Source organism: Onychomys torridus, chromosome 4 (assembly GCF_903995425.1).
Source record: "Onychomys torridus chromosome 4, mOncTor1.1, whole genome shotgun sequence".
Classification (NCBI taxonomy): Eukaryota; Metazoa; Chordata; class Mammalia; order Rodentia; family Cricetidae; genus Onychomys; species Onychomys torridus.
This window is the reverse complement of record NC_050446.1, coordinates 14,703,095-14,729,467: the sequence shown is the minus strand read 5'-3', so window position 1 is coordinate 14,729,467 and position 26,373 is coordinate 14,703,095. Positions and strand designations below refer to the sequence as shown.

The 26,373-nt window shown below is 52.7% G+C and overlaps 2 protein-coding genes across 5 annotated transcripts in view; both read left to right on the top strand.

Annotated features, from left to right (window-relative positions):
• Pnpla7 (patatin like phospholipase domain containing 7) overlaps window positions 1–16,741 on the top strand; it is a 64,416-nt gene extending 47,675 nt beyond the window's left edge. The window contains exons 16-29 of the mRNA XM_036184201.1: window positions 4,789–4,852; window positions 5,399–5,567; window positions 6,749–6,931; window positions 7,712–7,830; window positions 10,463–10,619; window positions 12,578–12,694; window positions 12,841–12,910; window positions 13,443–13,559; window positions 14,210–14,358; window positions 14,623–14,775; window positions 14,911–15,021; window positions 15,151–15,235; window positions 16,046–16,149; window positions 16,329–16,741. Coding sequence (XP_036040094.1) covers window positions 4,789–4,852; window positions 5,399–5,567; window positions 6,749–6,931; window positions 7,712–7,830; window positions 10,463–10,619; window positions 12,578–12,694; window positions 12,841–12,910; window positions 13,443–13,559; window positions 14,210–14,358; window positions 14,623–14,775; window positions 14,911–15,021; window positions 15,151–15,235; window positions 16,046–16,149; window positions 16,329–16,439 — 1,709 coding nt within the window. The 3' untranslated portion in view covers window positions 16,440–16,741. The remainder of the gene's footprint in view (window positions 1–4,788; window positions 4,853–5,398; window positions 5,568–6,748; window positions 6,932–7,711; window positions 7,831–10,462; window positions 10,620–12,577; window positions 12,695–12,840; window positions 12,911–13,442; window positions 13,560–14,209; window positions 14,359–14,622; window positions 14,776–14,910; window positions 15,022–15,150; window positions 15,236–16,045; window positions 16,150–16,328) is intronic.
• Window positions 16,742–17,075: 334 nt separating this feature from the next.
• Window positions 17,076–25,635, top strand: Nsmf (NMDA receptor synaptonuclear signaling and neuronal migration factor). Of its 4 annotated transcripts, XM_036186670.1 has the most exons (16): window positions 17,077–17,392; window positions 17,729–17,790; window positions 18,380–18,880; window positions 19,913–19,988; window positions 20,783–20,788; window positions 21,070–21,138; window positions 21,803–21,855; window positions 22,278–22,367; window positions 22,791–22,915; window positions 23,193–23,276; window positions 23,405–23,438; window positions 23,526–23,596; window positions 23,780–23,859; window positions 24,022–24,124; window positions 24,277–24,352; window positions 24,496–25,635. In XM_036186670.1, the coding sequence occupies exons 1-16, from the start codon at window positions 17,322–17,324 to the stop codon at window positions 24,591–24,593; spliced, it is 1,599 nt and encodes a 532-aa protein (XP_036042563.1). In that variant the 5' UTR covers window positions 17,077–17,321; the 3' UTR covers window positions 24,594–25,635. The 4 variants fall into 4 exon arrangements, with proteins under 4 accessions (XP_036042565.1, XP_036042566.1, XP_036042563.1 ...); XM_036186672.1 differs by lacking the exon at window positions 22,278–22,367 and having other exon boundaries at window positions 17,076–17,392; XM_036186671.1 differs by lacking the exon at window positions 21,070–21,138.
• Window positions 25,636–26,373: the final 738 nt, after the last annotated feature.

Below are 26,373 nucleotides of genomic sequence, written 5' to 3'. Positions count from 1 at the left end.
TGCTGCAAATTTAAGCCAGCCTGGTCTTCAGAGCGAGTTCTAAGCCAGTCACCATGCTATAGAAAGACTTTGACTCCAAAAAAAAAAAAAGGTTTTTGAAGAGTTGTAGGATCAAAGCAAAATTGGGAAGATACACGAATTTCACGTGTGTTCCCTGCCCTCACCGTGTCCAGCCATCCTCACTATCAGCACTCCTTTCCAGAATGGAACTTCTGTCATCACATCACCACCGCCCAGGGGCAGAGTGGGCATGAGGAGTCACCCCTGTTGCTGTTCTGTGGGCTTAGGTGTGAGTGACGATGTGTGTTCACCACTACAGTACCACTCAAAGTGCTTTCACTTGCCCTAAGGGTGCTCGGTGTGCTCATCCCTTGTCTCAAGCCAACCCTGCAAACCACTGATCTTTGTATTTTCCCTTAGGCTGTGTGATACGGGATACTTTTACATGTGCTTTTTCTTCTGTGCATCACTGTTCAGCTAGACCAGCTAGCTAGCAAGCTCCCGGGGTCCTCTGTTTCTGTCCTGCCAGTGCTGGGACTGCAGGTGAGCCTGGAGTTTTTCGTGGGTGCTGGGGGTCTGAATTCAGGTGCTTAGGCTTGCATGGCAAGTACTTTACCAGCTGAGCCATCTCTCCAGGTTCCTCCCTGGTTGTTTTCATATTGTTGAAATTTGAGAGTCCATTGTACCTATTTTAGACAACAGTTTTCCATAAGACACTCCTTTTGTGAATAGTTTCTCCTGGTCAGTGTCTTGTCATTTCGTTCACTCAGCAGTGGCTTTTCCGGAGCAGGAATTTTTATATAATGCAAACACACCTTACTGGTTATTTATCTCTTAGATCATGTCTTTGAGTTCCATCTCCAAACAATGCTCTGCTTATCAGCTGGTCTGAACCTGGTGAGAGAGAATGCTCACACACAAGGTGCACACATGTCTGTGATGTTCCTGGGGACACATTGTAGCCAGCTTTCTTGTTGGACTATCTTTGGATCACCAGCCCAAATAATGACACAGAGACTTCTTATTAATTATGAAAGCTTGGCCTTTAGCTTCGGCTTGTCTCAACTAGCTCTTATGACTTAAATTAACCCATTTATGTTAGTCTACATTCTTCTAGGTGGTATTACCTCTGTTCCATCTTGCACCTTCTGTTTCCTCTCTCTGTCTGGCTGGTGACTCCACCTTTCTACTTTCCAGAGTTCTCTCTCTGCCAGGAAGTCCCACCTATACATCCTGCCTAGCTATTGGCCATTCAGCTTTGTATTACATCAATCACAGCAATACATCTTCATACAATGTACAGATATTCCACAACAAAACATGGACAAGTAGCTCACTACTCAACCCAGATAGGGAACCAATGACAAGCTAAAGTACGGATACCTCCAGAGTCTAACTTGGTGAACCAGTGAGTTTTATTTTGTTTCTTACAGGAATATGGGTGAAGGGTTACTTACAGGAGCAGAAATTACTCAAAGACAGCTGCATCACCAATAGCCTGCCCCAGCATGGGTGACAGCTATGAAATCTGAAAACCTACAGCTCACTACATAACCTTATAGGCAGCTTACCATGTTGAAGAGCATCCTTTTCAGGTAGCTCAGCTTGTCTCTGCTTCTTTGAGGTAACTGGGCTGATCTATTTGCCTCTGCTAGGCCAGTCAGCTGGTCTGAGAATCTCAGCAGTTCATGCTGCTTATATACCCTTGGAGAGGGAAGAACCTAGTGAATCTGGTTAGTTTCAGTGACTTCCTAGAATTATGTGAGTTGTACAAATCCCCTAGAGGATGGAATACTTCCTCTCCCCTTATAATATCTGTTGCTTTAGCTCCTTTTAATATCCTGTGTCTTAATGAGCTTCCCTCTAAGATGGGAGGTTTTATTTAGGAGGAAATTGCTACACAACACCAGAGCAAGTTTATTGGGGTGGGCAGCAAGGAACAACAGGCACACTGGTTCATTATCAGCTGGTCCCTGGAGTTCAAGAGGCTGCTCAGGAACATGGAAAGCATCCTGCCTTGGGTATTATACCCCACGGGACAGGAATAGCTGGGTCAGAGTGTTGGAGAATATCCTGTGTCTAAGAGCAGGAGCTGAGCCCAGCTCTCCTGACCTGCCCCTCCCTCTCTCAGGGGCCAGCGCATCCCATGATGATTCTTGAGAATTACAAGAAAGAAAGGGGAGAAGTGGCAAGTTCAAGATCATCTGGAGAACCGTCCTGTCAGTTGAACCAGAACCCACATTTAGAAAAGCCACATTGTGGCCGGGCGGTGGTGGCACACGCCTTTAATCCCAGCACTCCGGAGGTAGAGGAAGGTGCATCTTTGTGAGTTCGAGGCCACCCTGGGCTACAGAGTGAGTTCCAGGAAAGGCACAAAGCTACACAGAGAAACCCTGCCTCAAAAAAACAAAAAAAACAAAAAACAACAACAAAAAAAAAGAAAGAAAGAAAGAAAGAAAGAAAAGCCACATTGTGCCCGCTTTTGCCTTGAGTTGGTGGCTGCCTTTGACACGTTCCTTTCATTTCCAAGGGCGTTATGCTTGTGAGGAATCCAGGCTGAGAAGTGTTCTTTTATTGTGGAAGCTTTGTGTTGTGCCCTTGTCCTCTGGATTCAGTGCTGTCCAGCCAGCAGGGACCTGGCCTAGCAACCTGGCTGACTTTAGGCTACACCCTGTAGAGTGGAGACTAATAGTTCTGGTGAGTCTCCTGACTTTTGGAATGCCTGGTTCCAGTGAGGTCAGAGGCTCCCCTCACCTAGACTTGCCTACCAGTGCTCTGTAGGAAGAAGCCTCCAGCCCCCCTACACAGAACCCAGAGCCTTTGGCAGACAGAGACATGGTCAGCAGCAGCATCTAATGGGAAGGGCTGGAAGCCTTGGCTGTGAGAGCCTAGAATACTACATCAGGGAGCTCTACTCTCCTTGATGGCTTCCAGATCTAGCACAGGAGTTTAGACAGGAGAAGTACCCTGAGGGTGAACGGATCTAGCCTAGGGTCAGACCAGCATCTCCTTGTTTTATGTAGGAAGATACCATCTATCTTATGCAGGAAGGCCTCTTGACAGGAGGAGGTAGAGAAAATGTGTTGCCCATCTGCTGCTGTCCAGGTTGCCTATAGGACCTGCTGCCCTTTGCACCTCTGTAGTGGGACAGGTTTGCCTGCTTAAAAAATTTCCACTTTTTTTCTGTTATTGTTGTTCTGGTTGTTGTTGTTTAATTTTTTTTTTTTTTTTTGAGACAAGGTCTTATTTTGTATATCTGGCTGGTCTGGAACTCACTGTGTAGACCAGGCTGGCCTGGAACTCCCAGAGATTCACTTCCCTCTGCAGACAGGTGCCATCATGCCTGGCTACATTTGTACAGTTTCATTTAAGAGTTGTGATTGCCACATTCCAGTAGCCTTCCCAACTGTAAAGATACACTTATTCTGTAGCCTCTAAGAAACAGCTTCTAATTAAAATATGATACCATTGCCAGATGCAGTGGTGTTTGCTTGTAGTCCCACCTACTTGAAAGGCAGAGCTGGGTCAATTGCTTGAATTTAGGAGTTCAAGGCCAGCCTAAGACGCTGTTTTGTGTGTGTGTGTGTGTGTGTGTGCGCGTGCTCACTCTTATGAATTAGCCTGTTTGTTTGTTTGTTTTGAGACAGAGTTTCTCTGGGTGGCCCTGGCTGTCCTAGAACCCACTCTGTAGATCAAGTTGGCCTCAAACTCAGAGATGGGCCTGCCTCTGCCTCCCAAGTGCTGGGATTAAAGGTGTGCACCACCACCGCCCAGCATGAATTAGCTCTTAATTGCACACTCTTGGATGAGCTTGTTGAGAATGATTTTTTGTTGGTTTTTTTGAGGCAGTCTCTAACTATGTAGCTCTAGTCTAGCCTAACTGGAAGCATGCAGACCAGGCTAGCCTTGAACTCACACAGATCCACCTGCCTCTGCCTTTTAAGTGCTGGGATTAAAGGCTGGATTACCATGGCTGGCTTGTTAAAAATGATTTAAACCTGGTCTGCAGAGCGAGATCCAAGACAGGCACCAAAACTACACAGAGAAACCCTGTCTCAGAAAACAAAACAAAACAACAACAACAACAAAAAATTGAAGGGGCTTGAGAGATGGCTCAGTGGTTAAGAGCACTGGCTGCTCTTCCAGAGGACCCGAGTTCAAGTCCCAGCAACCACATAGCAGCTCACAACTGTTTATAACTCCAGTTCCAGTGGATCCAAAACCCTCACACAGTCATAAATGCAGGCAAAACACAGTAAAAAAAAAAAAAAAAAAAAAAAGAATGATTTAAGTCTCCTTGTATATTATTACTGGCTTTCCCATTGCTAGGCCCTTTTCCACCTAAGGCCAGTATACTCCTGAGGCAGCTTCCTGTGAGTGACCGATGCTCTCCACTCTGCATGGCATCTGAGCCACATCTGACCTTTCCTTGACTAACTTGGGAGGCATGGATGTGAAAGCTTGGCGTCTGTATGTGAATGACTGGATTTGGATCCAGGCCACTTTAGATGTGGCTTTGGGAAATGGCAGGATTTCACGTTTTACTGTGGCATGTGTCCTTGCCCAGCCTGTGTCCACACACATGATGGTAGGATTGCAAAGACTTGGTTCGTATGTCAGCAGGAGACCCAGATTTGGAGAGGCAGCTTGAAAACGTGCCTCATCCCCATTGCCAGAAGTCCCTCCCAGGGAGCTGAGCTCGGGACATGGTGTGAACACTGTTGTCCTTTGCTTGTCCTTAGAGGTAGCCTGCTGGGACAGACTTCTGAAATGGGTGGTTGTTCTCAGGTCCCGTCCTGCTGCTGACCAGTGACAACATCAAACAACGCCTCGGTTCTGCGGCTCTAGACAGGTGCGCTTCCGGTCCCCTGTAGTCCCATGTAGAGAAATTTAGTCAGCCTAAATTCTTTCTTAGCTGTCCTGGCATGGTCCTGAGATGGACCTCACTACCCCTGTGCCTTGGTGTCTGCACATTCCAGCAGGGTCCTCGTGCAGCTGTACCCTCTACTCTGTATACGTGCTTGGGTACCATCAGAGGTCCCAGGAGACAACCAGGCCCTCCTTATCATGCAGGCAGCTATGCATCTCAGCTTCTCTCAAGCCCCCAGCCTCTAGGCCTGGCCACAGCCTCTGCTCCACCGCCCAGTTCCAAACCCCCTCTGCTGCTCTGTGTGAGAGGTGCTAATGAAGATGAGGAGCCTTAGACCCCACAGAAGGTGAGGTGCCAGCATTCAGGAGGCAGAGGTGGGCTAATCTCTGTGAGTTTGAGGCTAGCCTAGTCTACAAAGGGAGTTCCAGGCCTGCCAGTGCTGTATAATGAAACTCTGTCTCAAAAAAACTTATTTTTAAATTTTTAGTTAAATTTTTTTAAAGGTGAGATGCTGGCTCTGTCTTTCAGCATCCATGAGTACCGGCTGTCTAGCTGGCTGGGGCAGCAGGAGGACATCCACCGGATTGTGCTCTATCAAGCAGACAGCACACTCACACCCTGGACCCAGCGCTGCATCCGCCAGGCTGACTGCATCCTCGTTGTGGGTTTGGGTGAGCAAGAGCCAACAGTAGGCGAGGTGAGTGCTCAGAGAGACTTCCATCCCAGAACCCTGTTTATCTTTCCTTTAGTGGAAAATTTGAGGACCCACATATTTGCCATCCACTCTTTAGAGACCTTTGCTGTATTCACTCCAAAAGATTATATAGAAATGGTGCCCTGTTTTATTTCATTCCAAAGTTACTGTTTATTTGGTTTTTTTTTTTTTTTTTTTTGTTTATTTGTCTTGATTTTTCAAGACAAGGTTTATTTGTGTAGCCTTCTCTGTCCTGAAACTATATAGACCAGGTTGGCCTCAAATCTGGAGATCCTCCTGCCTCTGCCTTCCACACACTATGATTAACGGCGTGTGCCACCACAATCCCACATGAAATTTACTTTCCTATCAATACCTAGGATTTTGATAAAGATCCCACTGTTCCATCCGTTTTTATGGCTGTTTGGTTTTCCACTTGTGAGCGCCCACCATGCATTCTCCACCAGTTACTTCACAGTAACAAGCAAGTACAAGTTATCTTGAGATACTTTCAAGTTGCTGACCCCAAAGGATATGTTTGCACTTACTAGATGCTGCCAAGTTGCTTACCTGGTTGTTGTTTTCAGTTTTCCTTGTGAATGGCTGCAGAGCTCCCTGTCCTTCCCAGGAATGAACACTTTCAGTCCATTCATTTCCTTTAAATAGTATGAAGTGACACCTCTTCATCTGAGTCAGTGCTCCCATCTCCTCTCTGTTCCACTTTGGCTCTGATTTCAAGCTTCTGCCCTGCCTGTCTAATCCTGGAGCAGCTAAAGTCACCCCCTCTCGTGTGTGTTCCCATTATGCAGGAGCAGTGCTATTTTGTAAGGCAGATGCCCCAAAAGTGCATCATCTGTGAAGGTCACAGCATACATTCACAAGGCAGTATTTGAAACCTGGGAGGAAGCACTCTGTCTCCTACCCCCAGCACCCTTGCAGCCATGTTGGCCACCTGGCACACACAGTGAAGTGGACCATGTGGTCAGGGGGTTAGTAGCCCCAGAATGAGCCATCTTTATAGCCCAGCTACTAACTAGACCTGTCACACACTGACCTCTCTGGGGCCAGCCATCAGGGCAGTGTTGAGTGTTGACCTTGGAGATAACTGTGGTGTCCTTGGTTCTGCACTGTGATCAGTCCTCAGGCTTACCTGGATTTGCTGACCAGGCCTTACTCTCCTCCAGCTGGAGCGGATGTTGGAGAACACAGCTGTGCGTGCCCAGAAGCAACTAATCTTGCTGCACAGAGAGGAGGGCCCGGGGCCCGCCCGCACAGTGGAGTGGCTCAACATGCGGAGCTGGTGCTCGGGGCACTTACACCTGCGCTGCCCACGCCGTGTCTTCTCTAAGAGGAGCTTGCCCAAGTTGGTGAGGCCTGGTGGGCTGGCCCAGTGGGACTCAGCCCTGACTCTGGCCCCCAGCATACATTTGGAACCGGCTTTCTTCCCTTTATGTAGCATCAGGGCTGGTGGGTTCTTGTTCTGCCTCTGAACTCTGTGACCGTAACTTTGGAGTTCCTGGGCTACCTTGCAGATGAAGGAAGGCGCAGCATGGTGGAGGCACAGGCACAGAGAGGCCATCCAGACATGGGAACCAGTGAACTCAGGAATCTGGGCTTGACTTAGGTTCAGGATTCAAGGCTGAGAGTCTCACATTTAGTTGAGGCCCCAAAGAGATCTCATGGTTAGGTCACTATGCTATCCCTTCAGAGCAGAAGCAGATACAATCCTAAAACTCAGGCCATCTTTAGTTCTTTGGGCTGAATGTGAAAACTAGGTGGTGGGAAGCATTGGGGCTGTCCACATGCTGTAGACCATTCAACACCCACAGCTCAATGGACAGCACCCTGTTGACTGCGCCCCTGCTGGGACCATATGTCCCCAAGAGCACTGTCTACACAAGGACCAGTGGAGAGACTCCTGTGAGGACATCCTGAGGGGCTCTGTGGTCTTAGGCAGTCTAGAAGCTTCCTCTAGGTCTGTTTGTCCTCTGCCAGCACCCCTTAAGTGAGCTTGGACTCTTGTCAGGCACTTGGGTGCTAATGAAGTGTCCTGTGTCCTGGAGAGGATAGGATTTGAATCAGATCAGACGTGCAGAAGTTTAACTGGAGAAACGCACAAACCTCTGTTTTCCTTTGGCTCCTCTCAGGTTGAGATGTACACACGAATTTTCCAACGACCACCAGACCGGCACTCAGACTTTTCCCGCCTGGCACGGGTGCTGACAGGCAATGCCATTGCCTTGGTGCTTGGAGGGGGTGGAGCAAGGTGAGCCCCCATCCACCTGTGTGCTGCATGTGTGGGGTGACAGTTTCTACCAAAGGCTTTACCCTGAGCATGGGGAAGATGGTAGTATGGCACCACAGATGAAAAGATTCTTGGACCACTCTAGTATCCTCAAGAAACAGTCCCCATGGATGGCAAGGGTGTGGTCCACATGCCAGAGTGTCTGGGCACATGTGTGTTTATAGCCCAAGTGTTCTGGATTTCACTGTTACCAGTTTGGTAGAAGAAAATGTGTGTGTTATCCGACTGCCTGTGTTTATTAGATGCATTTGTTTGGTTAGCCATGTGTCTCCTCTTTGAACATCGTCTGTTCTTGTCCTTGGCCAGTTCTCCATTGGGCTCCCCATGAGGTTCTTCCCAGTTTAATATATTCTTTATGGAGGAATGACCTGCTCTGCCCATGAACTAGAGGATTATCCTTCAGGTCTTTAGGCTTTGGGTTCTTTAAAGGAATTTTAGCCCGTGTAATTCCTGTCCTGAGTTGTCATCTGATCCTTCTGAGCTGAAAGAAGTGGGGGGGCCTCGGGCTGGAGAGATGGCTCAGAGGTTAAGAGCACCAACTGCTCTTTCAGAGGTCCTGAGTTCAATTCCCAGCAACCACATGGTGGCTCACAACCATCCTTAATGAGATCTGGTGCCCTCTTCTGGCCTGCAGTCATACATGCTGTATACATAATAAATAAATAAATCTTTAAAAAAAAAAAAAAAAGAAGTGGGGCCTCAGAGCATCATGAGGAGGATGAAGTAGTGATCCAGATGTGCATGAAGGGACCGTGTCAGACTCCACATCTCCCAGGAGGAGGGTTGCTCTGGAGCTGGCCCACCATGAGCTGAGTTGTGGCTCTGCTCAGTGTGTAGTGAAGTGACCCCACCCCACCCCCATGTGCTCCTTGTATCCTGGATTGTGGGGGCCCTGGCCTAGAGGAGAGGTGTGACATTGTCAGTAGGGAGGCCCTGGTCCTTTCTGTGGGCCTGGATAGTAGAAACTTAGAACAGTTAGATGCAGACCTGCTCCTGGTTTGCAGGTCAGGCCAGCAGTATTTTTGAAGAGTCTACCATTTGGCTTAAGGTATACTTAAAAGCTGAGTGGTTCTGCAAGGCACACCAGAAACAGTCCTCTGCCTGCCCTTCCCAGAGCCAAGTCTGTAGACTTCCTAGAAACAAATACTTTCAACTCCTTTTGGATATTGACTTTTCTGTGATCCTAAGTAGTGTTCCTAGCTAACTAATTGTGTATTTCCTTAAGTTTTAGATTACTGACATCCTAACCCTCAAATAACCTACGTCTGTTGGTCACTGTGCACCCTCATCTGCCTGTGGCTCTGCCTCTACCCCTCACTCCCATAATCCTCATGAAGTTCCATTGTGAGGGTGTAGCTCTGGTATTGCATATTGTTCTTTTTTATGTGCTAGATATATACACAATAGATGAATATTTTAACCATTATAGTACAATGAAATATGGTCACATTGTTGTACAGCTGTCAGGCCTATCCATTTTAGAACATTTCAACATCCTAAATAAACTCTGTATTTATTACACATTCATTCCACTTCCTTGAAACCTCTGGTAACTCTTTCTACTTTCCATATTCATGAATTTGCATGTTGCAAGATACCTGAACTGGAGCCATATATCTGTTGTGTGTCTCCCTCTTTTACTAAGCATACTAATATATTCAGACATACAAACAACACTTTGTTCATCCACACCTCTGGTGCCAAACACAGACTGTGTATACCTTTGATTTTTAAAAAAAAATTTTTTTTTTGGTGTTTTGAGACAGGGTTTCTCTGTGTAGCTTTAGTACCTTTCCTGGATCTCGCTCTGTGGTCCAGGCTGGCCTCGAACTCACAAGAGATCCACCTGGCTCTGCCTCCAGAGTGCAGGGATTAAAGGCGTGCGCCACCATGCCCAGCTTGTTTATGCCTTTTTTAGTGTGTATGGTAGTGGGGACCAAACCAAGTGTACGTATGGTAGGCAAGTACTCTACCATTTCTGGCCCCTCCCTCGGTCCACTTTTGTTGTTTGTTTTAATCTTGTCTTGTCGTGAGGTCTTTTCTTCTCCTGTGACTTGTTATGTTTGGTTTTGAGATTTTAGGTCAGAATGTTAGCCTGGTTTGAAAAAGTGGGAAACTGAATTTCTGGTCTTTATGGGGGCCGGTTCATTTCTGCTTTGCTTAACTCCTCAGGCAGTCCTCAGTGTTTACCAGGACCCTTTTATTTTCTCCCTAGGGGACTCTCATTTCTACTTTCCCACACCCACAAGTGTGGTAAAGCCTGTTCAGCCTCTCAGCCTCTGTGACACTCTGTTGGAATCAGCAGTGGATAGAAGCAGCCACCCACTGCCTCTCCTTAGTAAAAGCCTTCCTTCCCTGTCTCAGCCCCACAGTCACCTGTGCGCCTCCCGAGAGAGGGATTTTAAATTATATCTAGACTCCCTCTAGGAGCCTTTCCTCTTTGCTCCATTGTCTGTGGTCATGCAAGCTTTAGGTTTGGAAGAGGGAGGAACAGTCAGATCGTGGGCAGCGCCTCTGAGGCTCACAGGGCATGTAGTTCAAGGGCTGACCTGACTCTGGTGCTTGTTTTCTTTCTTTGTTCTTACTGGTGAAGAGGCTGTGCCCAGGTGGGTATCCTCAGGGCCCTAGCAGAGTGTGGCATCCCAGTGGATATGATCGGAGGGACCTCCATTGGGGCTTTCATGGGTGCTCTGTTTGCTGAGGAGCGGAGCTACAGCCAGATTCGGATCCGGGCCAAGCAGTGGGCAGAGGTAAGCAGGTACCCTCCACCCTCAAGAAGGTTCTAGTTTCAAGGAGACAGGCATGTAGGTCGGAGCATGGCCTGTGTGGCAGAGGGAGAGCATAAAGCAGTAAAAGATTCAGCAGATGGTGGGAGATGGCCAGAAGTAGGTGACAGGAGGTGGCCTGAGGTAGGTGGGGGTGTGGTCTTAAGGCAGGTAGTAGGAGGTGGTCTGCTTTGTGCTCTAGTCTTAACTGATGGGTTTACCGGGTGACAACATGGAGGGCCATGCCAGTGAAGGGGAGCTAGTGGATCCTATTGTCTCTGGAAACGAGATATAGCTACACCAGGGCTAGAGTGGGCAAGCAGGCAAGACAGAACTAGAGTCAGTCAAGATCAGGAAAGAGGACAGGCCTCAGGCTTCTTTTTATTTTATTTTTTCATTCTTGAGAATTTTATATGTGTATATAATAAAATATGATCATATCTCCCTCCCACTTAACACTCTCCAACTGTCCCATAATCTCCCCAACGTGTCTTCTTCCCAACTCCATGTCTTTTTTACTTTTTTTATTAGTTCTTTGAGAATTTCATACAGTATATGTTGATCACATTTAATCCCTCCCCCAATTGCTCCAAGATTCTCCCACTGCCCAGCCATGCCTCAGTTTCTGAGGCAAAGGCAAGGCAGTATGCAGCTTCAGATTGGTTAATATGGATCATTCCAACATGCTTGGGAAACATTCCCTGTTGCCTGGTCCCTAGCCCTAGATGATTTTGGAGCAGGGAGTATTGTCTTGGTATGAGTCAACCCAGGAGGGGCTGAGGAGTGTGGGCTCCAGGCTGCACAGGAGATGTGACTTCTCTGCTGTTAGTCCAGCCTTGTCATAAATGGACCCCAGAATCAGAATCAAAGCCTTCAACAGCATCAAAGGAAACAGAGCAGGTGCCCTTAGTCTGTCTTGCCAGCAGGCAGCTGAGAGCCTTCTCGAGGCTGGGCTGCTCCAGTGGAACAAATGGAACCCTGCTGAAACCATGCGTGGGATCAAAAGATTTTGTGCTCTCCTTTTTCAAAGAAAAGAAAATTGGTCATCCTCATGCAGAAGCTGAGGAGTGGGCTATCTGCTGAATTCACAAAGCTAAGGACACAGCCTGAGGCTCTCTGTCCAGAAATAGTTCTTCCATGGAATGGGTGGCCATCAAAAAAGAGAGCCTGTCCTTAGTGATATGTCAGCAATCACTGGGGGTGGCCTCTAAGAGCAGTGACCACAGGAAAATATGTTCAGTTGCTATAGAACAGCTTAGAATGTAGTCATGGGCTGGAAAGCCCAGCCCAGGGCCTGTGGGAAGTGTCTTTCCTTCCCTCCTCCTGTTCATCTGCTGCTGGGGAGCAGCAATAGAAGTCAGGGCACTTTGGGCTGGTCCTCGAGGCCACCATCCTGAGGGTGAACTAAGCTGTGGGACCTTGCCAAGGTGGCTTTCTACAGGAGGTTACTGCTGGACATAATGGGGATGGAGCTATGGACATACCTACCCACCATGCTAAAGAGGTGGATGGCGATGGGGTGATTTGTCCAGCGGCTTCCCTGGGTCCAGGCCCTGGGCAGAATCTCAAGCTGTCATATTCCTTGTTTTCTTTGTCACTCATTAGTCCTATGGAAGGGTCTAGAGCTGGTGGCTCTGTCCAGCCTAGTGCTCACTCCACTGTGTAGGAAAATCTGGATGCCCAAAGCACAAAGATCTGCTGGTATCCTCAAGGGTGCTCAAGGTATAGCTGTGTGAGGAAAGGACCGAAGTCATGGAGCTATGTGAGGCTCTTAGCATCTAAGCTCCAGGAGCTTCTGCTGGCCTCTTTGCATACACTAAGGCTCAACCACACAGGGAGTACTTTCCTGAAACTTCAGGTAGTGGGACCTGTGGATTCTCTTGGCTGCCTGTGTTTTGATGCAGAAATGTGATTTCCTCAGTAAAGGTTTCCCATGTCTCTAGGATATGACATCGATGGTGAAGACTATACTGGACCTGACCTACCCAATTACATCTATGTTTTCTGGAACTGGCTTCAATAGCAGCATCAGCAGCATCTTCCGAGACCGGCAGATTGAGGTGTGTCCCCACCACACCTGGCATGCTCAGTGACCTTGATACCATCTTGCTTTCTCTATGTTCATCTGTCCCTAGATGGGCCTTGCCAGTGTGGGACAGGGAACAGTTTGAGAAGAGGTTTCCTCTGACCCCTGCCCTCCCCACAGGACCTGTGGCTCCCCTATTTTGCCATCACCACTGACATCACAGCCTCTGCCATGCGGGTTCACACAGATGGTGAGAGCTTTCCCCAGCCCAAAACACCATAGGGTCAGCTTAGTGGGGTCAGCACTCTAGATCTCAGTACAGGAGTGTGGACAGGGAGCTCCATGAAGGCATGGAGGGTCTTACAAAGGAAGCAAGAGTCACAGGCACATTTGCATAGGGTGGGTAGAGGATGTCTCTCCCATAGGCACACTAGGTGAAGTAGGGCAGTCAGGGGTGAGGATATCAGGTGGATAAAAGGGCCTCTGGGAAAGGAGCAGAATTAGGGATGTACTCTGGCACAGGAGTCTTTACTTGCGTAAAGTGGGATATCTGGGGACCACAGAGAATTACTTCAGTGCCATCTCTTTTCATGTCAAAGCCCTCTGGGATGAGAGGTCTGGTGGTGGTCTGTCAAGCTTAGTGTTCTCCCTAGAGGTAGGATCTGTGGGCTTTCAGACTGACAGAGATAAGGCTCTGAGTCTCCAGTGGAGGACAAGGACCACAGAGGGCAGGGAAGGCTCCTTCCTAGCCATTTTCCCACCAGACCTTCTTGATGCCCCAGGCTCTCTGTGGAGGTATGTCCGTGCAAGCATGTCCTTGTCAGGCTACATGCCCCCTCTCTGCGACCCCAAGGATGGACACCTGCTGATGGATGGGGGTTACATCAACAACCTCCCAGGTACTGCAGAGAATGGGGGGGGGGTGTCCCTCCAGCTGGTACAGAGCTCTTTGGTCATTCTGCCCTGTGGCTGCCTGCCACAACCGCCTCCGCACCAGGAAGGCTGGGGTGGTACACGCTTTCCTTAGAGTATGCCAAGAGAAAATGTCAGGCTGGCATCAGCTCATAGAGAACACATGCGCATGTGCCCATGCATGCACATGCGCACAGCATGCTCTCAGCATATGGCTCTGCCTGTTAGCACAGCAGCCACAGAACAAAGGCCAAGGAGACAAACCAGGAGCAATTGATTTCCATCTGTGCCCACAGTTGGAGACTAACAGCCTGCAGGTGTTGGGTGTACTATGAGTGAGGCCGTACCTGCTACCTGTTGGCTACGTACTCAGAAGGGCTCAGCACACAGTTCTGTGCACAAGGCTACACACAAGCTGGGACATTTGATCTCCTGCTTCCATAGACCCAGGAAGAATATTAGAGAGGGACCACATGGTCCCCTGGTGGAGCCACCAAGAGAAACAGGGCCCTCTTAGTGCTTAGTAAAGCAGGGTCTGCCTCTCATCTGTTTTTTCCATTCCTCTTGGAGTGCTTCTCTGTACCCTGGTTCTGCATTTTTAACCTGGCTGGTGACCGGGCTACCTATTTCTCCATAGCGGATGTGGCAAGATCCATGGGGGCAAAGGTTGTGATTGCCATTGATGTTGGCAGCCGGGATGAGACGGATCTCACCAACTATGGAGATGCCTTGTCTGGATGGTGGCTACTTTGGAAACGCTGGAACCCCTTGGCCTCAAAGGTTAAGGTAGGATTGGTACCAGATGGACTAGATAGCCTCTCTGGGGCTTATGCTCTCACCCCCTGTGCCATCCCTGGCAGCAGGGATGTAGAAGCACCTCCCAAGCTTGGGAGTCCAGCAGATCTGGGTCACTTGTTTGTACTGCTTCCCAGGCCCTGGGACTAGCTCTGGGACACCAGGGGCTCACTAGGTCACATCTCTGGCTCGGGGCCCATCATGTTTGTGGGCCGGGAGGGAGGGCCAGGGTAGGAGATCAAGCGTTCTTGGCAGGTGTTGAACATGGCAGAGATTCAGACACGCCTGGCCTATGTGTGCTGCGTCCGGCAGCTGGAGATGGTGAAGAGCAGTGATTACTGCGAGTATCTGAGACCTCCCATTGATAGCTACCGCACCCTGGACTTTGGCAAGTTTGATGAGATCTGTGTGAGTGTCAGCAACTGACTGCAGGGGAAGAGGGCCTGGGGATCAGTTCTGATGGCTAGTACCTCTTCAGCCTCTTTTCTAAGAGCACAAGAAGGGGCTCCCTCAAGTTCCTGATGGGGCCTCCTATATATACAGGAAGTTGGGTATCAACATGGGCGGACAGTGTTTGACATCTGGGTTCGGAGTGGTGTGCTGGAGAAGATGCTGCAGGACCAGCAGGGGACAAGCAAGAGGAAGGACTGTGGGGTGAGAAGCAAGATGGAGGGCCTGGCAGCGTGGGGGATCCACTGCACTGTCTCTGCATCTGCTCTACCTGTGTGCAGCCTGAGCCAGGCGACATGCTGAGTGCCTGAGCTGCCTTATACCCTGCTTCAGGTGCTCACCTGCCCCAGTGCCTCCTTCACGGACCTCGCTGAGATCGTGTCACGGATTGAGCCGGCCAAGGTGGCTGCCGTGGACGGTGAGTTAGATGTCCAGGAAAGTGGGCCTGCATAACGAAGGTTGGGAGGGGCTAGAGGTGGCTGAACCCCATTCCTCTGGACCCTCACTCTTCTCTTGAAGAAGTCACTGGCACTTGACCACTGCTGCTCCGTTGTGTCAAGACTCTGAGACCATCTGTCCAGCCCAAGAGTTTCCATAGCAATGGGATTGTCTCCTAGGCCACTCAGGCTTCTCCCTCATCACTCCATATAGTATCCCAACCACATCACGGACCTTCAGGGAAGCCTACTGTCAGAACATAGAGAGAGCCCGAGGGCCAGGGCCGGCAACCACTGTTCTGACCTAGGCCCTGCAAGGGGGCCATCAGCCACCCTCCTTGCCCTCCCTCCCATCTTGCAACAGAACATGTTCTGCAGGATTCCCTGCTCCATGTTCCATCTTAAAGAGGAACTTGAGAGGTACCCTGGGGACTTCTCAGGGTGAGAGCCCCAGGCACTGAGCTGAGTTTGCTGGTGTCTCCTTACACCACCCTGACCAAGCCTCCTGTGCATGCTTAGTAGGTAAGGAGGGCCAACTTACTCCATGTTTTTGTGAAAGACATACAAGACTCATTGTGAAGTGGGGTGGACAGAGCCAGATGTGACGTACTGCCGGGTCTGCCGCAACCACCTCTGGCAGTCCTGAGACTGAATAGATGGCTGTGTATGTGAACTTGTTACCATGGATCTGGGGACTGAGGGTCGTGGCCATGTTCTGCCTTAGTTTTTAGCTGTGCTGGACACAGCCACTGTCCTTGGGGAGGGGACTAATGTAGCCCATCCTGCTCCAGATGAATCTGACTATCAGACAGAGTATGAGGAGGAGCTGCCAGACATCCCCAAGGACACATATGCTGACTTCCAGAGCACTGGGATTGAGTTGGACTCTGACTCGGTGAGGTGCTGGGCCTCTCCTGCCAGGGCCCCTTGGTTTTGCCCACGCTGAGGTCCTCAGACAGGGCCTGCCCTGGTCTCTGATTCTGGGCTGGCCACTCCCTCCTACTCCAAGTAATGCAGCCTGGGATCTGGCAGCCCCTACTTCACATACCTTGACCATGTATTATTTGCTTCCAGGAGGATGAGCCTTCAAGGTGGCAAGAGCCCTCAGGCCTGGCTTTTCCAGAGCAGACCCAGGACTCCTGCCCTTGGCTTCCTGATCAACATGAGCAGGGGCCAAGACCTTAATGCCTGCCTGGACTAATACAGTACAGCACAGCCCTCCCCTGGGCCTGACCCCAAGACTGAGGATGTGCCTGCTCCTTGGTGGCTACCTCAGTTGCCTGACAAGATCAAGCTTGGTGGTGTATCCATCCGGTTTCTTCCAGGGACACATGCTGTGTTAGAGGAGTCATGGGCCTCTTCTCTTGGCTGACATGCCTTATGTCCCCACAGCAAGCAATACCGAGGGGGCTCTGAAGCCTCTGTGAGGCGTGGGAGGATGGGATTGGCATATTAATAAAAGTCAATCTGATTGTGTCAGTATTGCACTCCAGTGTGAAGGTTGCTATGGCAAAGAGCTAGATGGACCTGAGGTCCAGAATGTCCCAATGGGGTCGTCATCTGACCTCTCAGGACCCTTTTGCTGGTTCCTGCAACCTCCAGGCAGGAATGCTAAGCAGGCAGGATGCTCCAGTGTGTGGATGGAGCTAGGGTTTCCCCCCAAACCAGAGTGAGATCTTGAGTTTCTTAGGCCTTTCTCTCCCCTGGGCATACATGGGCCCTGCCCTAAGTAGAAGAGCTTCCCATTAGTTCTGGGAGGGTCTCCCTAGGAAGAACGCCCGCGGGAGGAGCCGCCTTTAACCACGCCCGTATCTGTCATCCTGGGGGTGGTGCCAGCCCAGGCCTGGCGTCAGGAGGCGGAGCACCGCCCCCGGGTCCAGCCGCGCTCTCCTACAGTGGCTGGACTCGCAGGGCGCTGGGTGCGGCCATGCGGGGCCCGGGCCTGAGTGTGACCCTGACCCTGAGGCCGAGACCTAGCGCGACCTCAGGCGCGGTACGGCTCCCCCGGCAGAGGCGGCGGGCGCGGGGCGCGCTCTGAAGCCCGGGGGATGCGCGGGCACCGTGACCATGGGTGCCGCCGCCTCCAGGAGGAGGGCGCTGAGGAGCGAGGCCATGTCCTCGGTAGCGGCCAAAGTAAGGTGAGTGCGGCGGGCTGACCGGAGGTCAGGTAGCTGCTGCCGGCTTCCGCTGTGGTGTGCGCTGCTGCCCCGGCTCCCTGCAGCTTTCCTGTTCCGACTGGAGTGGGCCTCGGGCCTTACAACCCGCCGCCCACAGGCTGGACGGATTGGGCAGAAATCGGTCCGAGGTCCGTGGCCAGGATGTCCTGGCTCTCTCTGGTGGGTGGAGAGAGCCCACCTCTTCTCTCGTTGGTGTGGAGGGCTAGGGTGGGGGTAGGTCTGGTGGGGAGGGTCTTGCCAATGTCGAAGGCTAGTAGCCAGCATGCACTGACCGTGTTCCCTCTGCCTACCCTGCAGAGCAGCCCGAGCGTTTGGAGAGTACCTGTCCCAGAGTCACCCTGAGAACCGCAACGGTGCAGGTAGGGGCACAAGGAAACAAAAGGGTTGTGCAGGGTAAGTGCTCTGGCCCAGGCCAGGGCCAGGGCCAGTGGAGTGTGAGCCAGCCTAGACGCCTTGCTGGCTTCTCTTCCTCACATCCATCCCCTGCCCTCCAGAGCCCAGAACCCCAGGAGGAGCTCCAATCACCCATCTCCATGGCGCCCTCCCAGCCTGGGTTGTTGGCATGGCAACAGGCCTCTTGGCACCCCCAGGGCTGGCACCACTGTCTCGGGGGCCAGCTGGTGGGGGGGGGGGGGGGAGGGGAGAAGTTGGCACCAGGCAAATGGGTGTATCTGCAGGCTCGTGGGGTTGGGGGTGGGAGATTGGCCTGTCTATTCTTACCTCTGATGATGCACAGGTAGTATGGCCTGTCTATCACCCCAATCCACACTCTAACCGGGCTTCAGGCCCAGGTAAAAAGAGGAACAGGACACCTGGCAGAACCTTTTCTAGCAACCAGAGCCCCCTTGTCAAGCTTGGTGCTTGCTGGGTGTTTGTTGCCCTCCATGCCCCTGGAGACTGGGAGGGTAGACCCGCAGGCTGAAGGTTCACCTGGTGCCTTTCCCTTAGACCACCTGCTGGCTGACGCCTACTCTGGCCACGACGGGTCCCCAGAGATGCAGCCTGTCCCCCAGAACAAGCGCCGCCTCTCCCTCGTCTCCAATGGCCGCTATGAGGGCAGCATCTCAGATGAGGCAGTCCACGGGAAGCCAGCTACAGAGGGCCCCCAGCCCCGTGTGTACACCATCTCTAGAGAGCCAGCCCTGCTGCCCAGCTCTGAAGCTGAAGCCATTGAGCTAGCAGTGGTAAAGGGGCGGAGGCAGCGGGAGCGGCACCCTCACCACCACAGCCAGCCCCTGCGTGCCAGCCCAGGCAGCAGCCGTGAGGACATCAACAGGCCCTGCCAAAGCTGGGCAGGCAGCCGCCAGGGTTCCAAAGAATGCCCAGGATGTGCCCAGCTGGTCCCTGGTCCCTCCCCTCGGGCCTTTGGGCTGGAACAGCCACCTCTACCTGAGGCTTCTGGCCGCCACAAGAAGCTGGAGAGGATGTACAGTGTTGACCGAGTGTCTGGTGAGGGGCCTTATCTCTGGGCCTGGGCAGGTTTTGGGGTAGCCTGCTGGCCTTTAGCAGCAGCAAACGTTGTAAAGCTAGAGTATCATGGTGTGAAGGATGCAATCCCTTCAATCTGGACTCACCTCCCTCCTCTAAATCCTGTGAGTTGTGGCTTCTCAGAACCCAAGCAGATCTATCACAGAGTTTATCAAGGATGCTTCCTGGAGGAGGGGGCCTGGGAAGATCTTGAAGATGTAAAAAAAAACCATGGCTTAATGAAAGATAAGGCTGTCTTCAGAAACTACAAGGGAGGAGAAGTTGTTTAGGCCCTGAGATGAGCATTGTTAAACTGCAGGGAAGGGTTGGAATGCCCTGAGAGCATGCTGTATTTAACTACCCTCCCCCACAGAGCACCCCTTAGGACATTCCAGCAGCCCCTTGCCTGGGCTTTAGAGAATATCTCTGGGGGACCCTGGGAAGTAGACAGCGGTCCCAAGGTAGTCTCCACTCAGGACCTCTAGCCTACCCTCTGATGGGGCTAAAAACGGCGGAGCTGAGAGGACTACCCTATGTCCAAGGGAGTCCAAAGACAGCCTCCAGCCTTAGAGGGAGTTCCTCTCACTCTTAATTAACAGCTAAGGGGAAAGTTAAACAGTGGTTAAGAACACTTACTGCTCCTGCAGAGGACCTGGGTTTGGTACCTAGCACCCACATCTGACCACCCCCTACCACCTGTAACTCCAGCTCCGGCAGGATCAGACACCTAGCCTCTCCTCCCTTCCCTCCCCTTCTCCCTCTCAAAAAAAGATTCAAATGAGTTGTTTTGTTGTTTTGGTTTTTTAAGCTTCAAGTCAGGGAGGGTGGGTTGGTGGAGTTATGTCCCAGAACCCCACCCTGAGCCAGCTTTTTCTTTCCTTGAGAGGATTCTGTCCTGTTGCCTGGGCTCTGCTGCTGTGGCCGGCCTGGTAGGCCCAGAGTCTCTTCCCAATAGGGAAGGATCAGGCTTCAGAACACCTGTCCTTGCTAGTCACTGCCCCCTCTCTCTTCTAGATGATGTCCCCATCCGTACCTGGTTCCCCAAGGAAAACCTTTTCAGCTTCCAGACGGCAACCACAACTATGCAAGCGTGAGTTCACTGTCCACTGCCCGAGTCCAGGGCCGGGCTGCCTCTTCCTAGGGCTTAGGAAGTACTGACAACTCTTGCCTGGCCTCTGGCTCAGCTGAGGCTTCCTGTGAATAGCTGCATGTGCCGTGTTGTGCCCAGTCTGCTGATGGGCCAGGCTGAGGCTGTGGGTCCCAGCAGGCAGGGTGGCATGCTCCCTCAGACCATCCCCTAGCTTTGCTTCTTCCTGCCTCTTTCCTTACTTACACCCCTCCCGGGCCTTCCCTGCAGTCAGCCGTCCCACTTACTCATGACCTTTTATCTTCGTTTTTGCCAGGGGACCTGACCCAGACACAGTTGCAACTGATAGCAGCAGCACTAAGTGGTTTGGGGGGGGGGGATTCTCGTCCTCATGCGTACCCCAAACTCCAACCTCATTCTGCTTCATATGTGACAGGTGACAGTTACCAGGGGTCTCTTGGAGGTCTGTTCCTCTATCTGACATGCATCTAAGTTGTCGGCCCAAGGATATGCCTTAGGAGCGAGGTCCCCACAGCAAAGCAGCAGCCCTTCCCCACCCTCAGTTGCTATGGCAAAGTGGGCAGAGCACAGGCAAGCTTCTGTAGAACCAAGACCCTCCTTGCTCGGCCGGAACCCAGTGCCTGGTGGTGTGGGCCAGTGACAGCCTCTGGTGCCCTTTCAGTCCAGTAGACCTCCTGCTGGGAGGGCCTGGGGGGCCTGGGGGGCGGATGGGAGCCAGAGAGCCGTACTCAGTTTTGTCTTCTTTCTCTTGCTGCCTCTCTGCCCGGTGACTCCAGCATCTCGTAAGTATGCCTTGCCGTGTGCACTTAGGGGCACAGCCATTGTCCTGGGGGACCCTCCCACCCTTGGATAGACGTCTGCAGGTCAGGGACCCTGGGCCTGGGCAGGGAATAGTGCTGAGCTCCCGTTAGTCTAGCTTCCTGTGGACAACTAGGCCTCCGCAGGGCCTGCTGGGAGCTGGGCCTGGGATGCCCCCCTGGGCGCCTGTGCTTGCACGTGTCTCCACGTCTGTGTCCCTCCTGCCTTCAGCCAAGGGCAGTGCTGACTTGCGGTGGTTTCTCAGGGTATTCAGGGGCTACGCGGAGAGGAAGCGTCGGAAACGGGAGAATGATTCCGCGTCTGTAATCCAGAGGTAGGGCCTGCCAGCCACTCGCCACCAGGGTCTGTCTCTGGTCTGCACTGGCCTGGCCAGGGCCCTCCTGGCCCTGGAAGACCTGACCTGATGGGGGAAGGGTGGTGGCGACCACTGGCCTGGCCCTGCTCTGGGGACGTGGCAGGCAGGAGAGGCCGTGTGACCAGGCCGCGTTTCAGCCCCTGGACCTATACTTGAGGGTACATTGCTAGTATACTGCAGCAAGCAGGCCCATCCATGTCTGTCTAGCCCCGAAGCCCAGAGTTGTTCATCCAGTGGCGCAGCCTACCCTCTCCATCTCCCAGCAACCTCAGAGGTGTGCCTGGGAAGCCATTTGTCTGTTTCAGACATTGGGTCTTGACAGGGCACAAGATGTGGGGGAAGGGACAATTTGAAACCCGAGACCAACTTAGGGGTGTGGGTTCAGGTAGAGGATGTTAGGGTGTCTCTGCAACAGAGGAGATGACTGAGAAGCCTCAGCAAGAAACAGAACTGGCAGGAGAGAGACACATGCCTCTGTTCTGGAAGGATCTCAGGAGGAGGCAGGGCTTGTATATGAGTCTTGGGGAGATTGTCCAGTGTCCAGTGTGGTCAGGGACTAGGTGGGCAGGAGCCACCATCCACCCCTCTATGGACCCTCATCACCCCATGGTTTCTCCTTCAGGAACTTCCGCAAACACCTGCGCATGGTTGGCAGTCGGCGGGTGAAGGCCCAGAGTAAGATGGGTACTGGGGAAGTGGGCAGTGCTGTGCTTGGCAGTCTGGGGCTTTGTGGCAAGCTGGGGCTTTGCATGTTGGCAGTCCACCTCCTTCGATGCATTCTAGCCCCGCATATCTGCTGGCACCACCCGTCCATCCCTGTTTCGGTGTTCTGTCTCGCTTCCCCAACAGTGCTCACCTCACCCAGGCCCTTCTTGACCCGTACCCTAACCTAGTGCTCTGCCCAGCCTGGGCTCCACCCTCAGCCCAGCCGGTAGTCCACACTGTGCTGTCTCCCCCTACTGTCTTCCCGTGGAGACTCCAGAGCGCTCCTAGTGTTCCGTGCTCGTACACGAACGGCCCCGCCCACCCCGGCCTAGGGCCTGAGTCTGCTCAGTCCTCGCCCCCTCTGGCTAATGGGGGTTTTGCTCTCACTGCAGCGTTCGCTGAGCGGCGCGAACGGAGCTTCAGCCGGTCCTGGAGCGACCCCACCCCAATGAAAGCCGACACCTCCCACGACTCCCGAGACAGTAGGTGTCCAGTGGCAGGCCGGCCCACGTCCCTGACAGCCAAGGGTCCCATGCCAGTACCGCTAGGCTTCTGCGCTTTTGCTCTCTGAGCCTAAGTTTACCTGTCTATGAGACGGGAGCACCTGGCCTCTCCTGTCTCTTAGGCAGGGTTAACTCATGGCTAAGCAGTGCTAACTGGGGCATCTGTAAGGTGGCACCCACTGTCTCTTCAGGGCAGCCTTGGCCACAGATGACATTTGTTCTGGGTCCCAGCTTCACATGTCCCTCCTCTTCCTGTGTGGGGCTGTTCCCACAGGTGTCAGTGGCCCAGCCCTGCAGTTTGCCTGAGACTCTAACCTTCTCACCTACCCAAAGGCCCTCCAGGACATGGTTGGGCTTTGTGGGTGGTATGCCGCTGTCTTGGTGACCCCTCCTGCCTCCTAGGCAGTGACCTGCAGAGCTCACACTGCACCCTGGATGAGGCTTGTGAGGACCTGGACTGGGACACAGAGAAAGGCCTGGAGGCCATGGCCTGTAACACTGAGGGCTTCTTGCCACCCAAGGTCATGGTGAGCCCTGCCCCTGGGTGCACCTCTATGGCATTTGGGTAGAGTACAGCCTTGTCCTCAGATTCTCCCCACCATGCCCACACTCCATCCTTGGCTTGGGGAGGGCTCTCCAGGCTCCACCTTAGTTGTGAAGGTCCTTAGGGTCTCATCCCTCAGCTTCCTGGGGGAGTTTCAGAGGGCTCTACTCTTGGTTACAGAAGAGTAAAGGGGCGTCCCAAGGCTCCCCCCACCCTTGACTGTGGGGTGCACCTCATAGGGCTTTTCCTATCCCCCACAGCTGATCTCCTCCAAGGTGCCAAAAGCCGAGTACATCCCTACCATCATCCGCAGGGATGACCCCTCCATCATCCCCATCCTCTACGTGAGTGTCCTTCCCAACTCTGCTTCCAGACAAACCCTGGGTATACCTCTCACTCTGGGTCCAGCTATTGGTGCCTGAATGCCATGGGGGCTAGCAAGGGCTCTGATGTGTGGCCTGTCTGTTCTCAGGACCATGAGCATGCAACATTCGAGGACATCCTGGGTATGTATCTTGCTTTCTTCATCTGGTAGCTGGCAGGAAGGGTGGCCCTGCATGGGGAGGGCAGTGCTCACAGCCCTCTGTCCACAGAGGAGATAGAGAAGAAACTGAACATCTACCACAAAGGGGCCAAGATCTGGAAGATGCTGATTTTCTGCCAGGTAGAACCAGCCTTTTCTTTCTTGATGAGGAGAAGAGGTCAGTGTGGTAGGGGTAGTGAGCCCAAGGTTGTACTGCATGTGTTTGCACGGTGGGAGTGTCCGTGGGAGGGTGCCTTTGTGGACTGGGTATGTGGACATCTCCCCTAGCCTCACTCTAGCACTCCTGACCATGACCTCTTACAGGGCGGCCCTGGACACCTTTATTTGCTCAAGAACAAGGTGGCCACCTTTGCCAAAGTGGAGAAGGAAGAGGACATGATCCAGTGAGAGGGGCGGGCACCGTGGGTTGCGGGAGGGCAGTCTTGAACCTGGTTTATTCCTTCCGACTCCCTCCCTCCCTCCCTCCCTCCACCATGCTTCTTTCTGTGGAGTTCAGTCACGGGGTCAACAGCCCCCGAGCTGAGGCCATCTGTAATCCCCACCAGCTTCTGGAAGAGATTGAGCCGCCTGATGAGCAAAGTGAACCCAGAGCCGAATGTCATCCATATCATGGGCTGCTACATTCTGGGGAACCCCAATGGGGAGAAGGTAGGGACTCGACTTGTGAGCAAGGTGGGCAAAGCCTTCTGCTCCTGCTTGTCTGCTTTAGTCCACCTGCAGAGATCTCACACCTAGGGTCCTAAGCAAGGAGGGTGGGTCCTGCTCTTGGCCCCAGACTCATGCTCTTGCCCTTCTTGAAGTTATTCCAGAACCTCAGGACCCTCATGACTCCTTACAAGGTTACTTTTGAGTCACCCCTGGAGCTGTCTGCCCAAGGTGAGTTACCCCAGCTGACTGACGAGAAGGCCGCAGGAGGTCTGACCCTTGGGGCCAGGCCAGGCCTGAGCCTCCTGGTTCCCCCTAGATTTGACCCCTGGGGCCAGGCCAGGCCTGAGCCTCCTGCCTCCTCTCCTGCCTAGGGAAGCAGATGATTGAGACTTACTTTGACTTCCGGCTCTACCGGCTGTGGAAGAGCCGCCAGCACTCAAAACTGCTGGACTTCGATGACGTCCTGTGAGAGGCATGGGTCATGCCCAGGCACCACCGGGCCATTCCCTCTGGACTGGGAACCTGGGGCTGGGCCACCTTTTGCACCTAAAACCACGTGGCCCTGGTCTTGCCCACAGCTACTTCAGGGACCCTCAGACATTGCTCAGGTTCTCGTAGGGTCTGGTCCTCGCTGCACCAGTGGGCCACAGAGGCTGCAGTCCTGTCCTGCCTCGCCTGGAGGCCGCAGCATTGGGAATCCCCTCCACGGGGTTCATAGAAATAAGTGCAATTTTTTTACACCCCTGGAACAATTTGAAGGGAAGCAGCATTACTAGTTAACTAGTGAAGCACTCTGCTACTAGTTACAGTGTAGACAACCGGCCCAGTGTGTGTTCAGGTCCTCCTGTCCCCAGCCCCTCAGCCCTGCCGTATTTGATCACCAGCACCAGGATGGCCCATCTATGTGGGGCCGGCACTGTCAGGCTGCCTAGCCTGGCCCGGTCTATACTGGCCAAATCTGTCTGCTTTCACCCCTCTTGTCACCCCTTGCTTACTTTGACCTCATCTTGGCGAGGGGCAGCCTGGGCGGTAGGAGGGAAGAGCCTCGCCTTCCCTTTTCTCAGAGGAGGCACTGGGCTGCCACCTGCTGCCACCTCCTCAGGCCGACTCTCTTCCCTTGCTGCTGTCGAGCTCAGCTTTTTCCAGCCTTGATCTGGAAGCCACATCCCAGCACAGAGGCTTAGGGGTTTGGTGGGGGCCAGCTGGGGCTGGGCCCTGGAAGGCAAGAACCTCACCAACACTGTAGTGGGGGCCTGGATCTGTCACCCAGGCTGGAAAGTCCAGTAGCTGGTGAGCTGTGAAGTCCCCATGACTCCCTTCACAGTCTTGCCCAGGGTCTAGCAGGGTGGGCTCTCTTGTACATAGTTGGAGCTTGGGGGCAGGCCCCCCTTTTGTAGAGCCTGGGGTCTGAGGGCACCTGGCTGTGTCCCTGACCAAGGGGAGTTAGGATTGGGCTCTGAACAATGTACGATATCCCTTAGAGTGACCATTAAACTTGACCCTCTGCTGCAGCTGCTGTGTGGGTCTTCTCATTTGGTACCCACTCTCCATATGCATGCCAGCCTGAGGCCACTGCTGCATGGCTTCCCACACACCTGGGCCTGGACGGGGGTGGGGGGGGAGAGTGTCATCGGAACACCCACCTTAAGGATACATACCATGGGAAGATACGGTAGGGATCTCCCAGAATGCCCATCAACTGGCACAGGAGAACGTGGAGACAGTATCTTCTCCCTATAGTGATAACAAACAATATAGAACTGTGATCCTAGAAAAGGGCTAAGTGGGGTCTGAGGTGAGCAGAAGCTGCCCCTCACGGGAATGGGCACCTAAGGGGAATGCCCCTCTTAGGGCTGCCCCCAACCCGTCAGGCCACCCTGTTTATGTGACTGGAGCAAGAAGCCAGAGAGTGACTAGAGCCTCACTTGTGGGCCAGGTATCCTCATTGTCCAAGCTACAAGCAGACTTAACTACTTGACCATTACCTGTCCAGTGGCAGGGATCAGAGCAGCTGGACAGTTCAAGGCCCAGGGGTCGGGTAGGGGTGCAGTATACAGCATGACAAAGCCTAGCAGGCTTGAGGCTAGGTGCTGGGTACTGCCACCAGAACACTCCAGGAAGGACCAGGAAGAAGGCATGATAGTTTGGGTGCCACCATGAACAGTTTTGGAAGGTCAGCTTAGATCAGTCTGTACTTTTACAGAATCACATGCAATCCAGCAGTCGTGTGTGTGTGTGTGTGTGTGTGT

Coding starts and splice junctions, on each gene's coding strand:
- Nsmf (XM_036186670.1), top strand. CDS start 17,322: ATGGGTGCCGCCGCCTCCAGGAGGAGGGCGCTGAGGAGCGAGGCCATG. Junction 21,856..22,277: donor TCGGCGGGTGAAGGCCCAGA/GTAAGATGGGTA, acceptor CTCTCACTGCAG/CGTTCGCTGAGCGGCGCGAA. Junction 24,125..24,276: donor GGAACCCCAATGGGGAGAAG/GTAGGGACTCGA, acceptor CCCTTCTTGAAG/TTATTCCAGAACCTCAGGAC.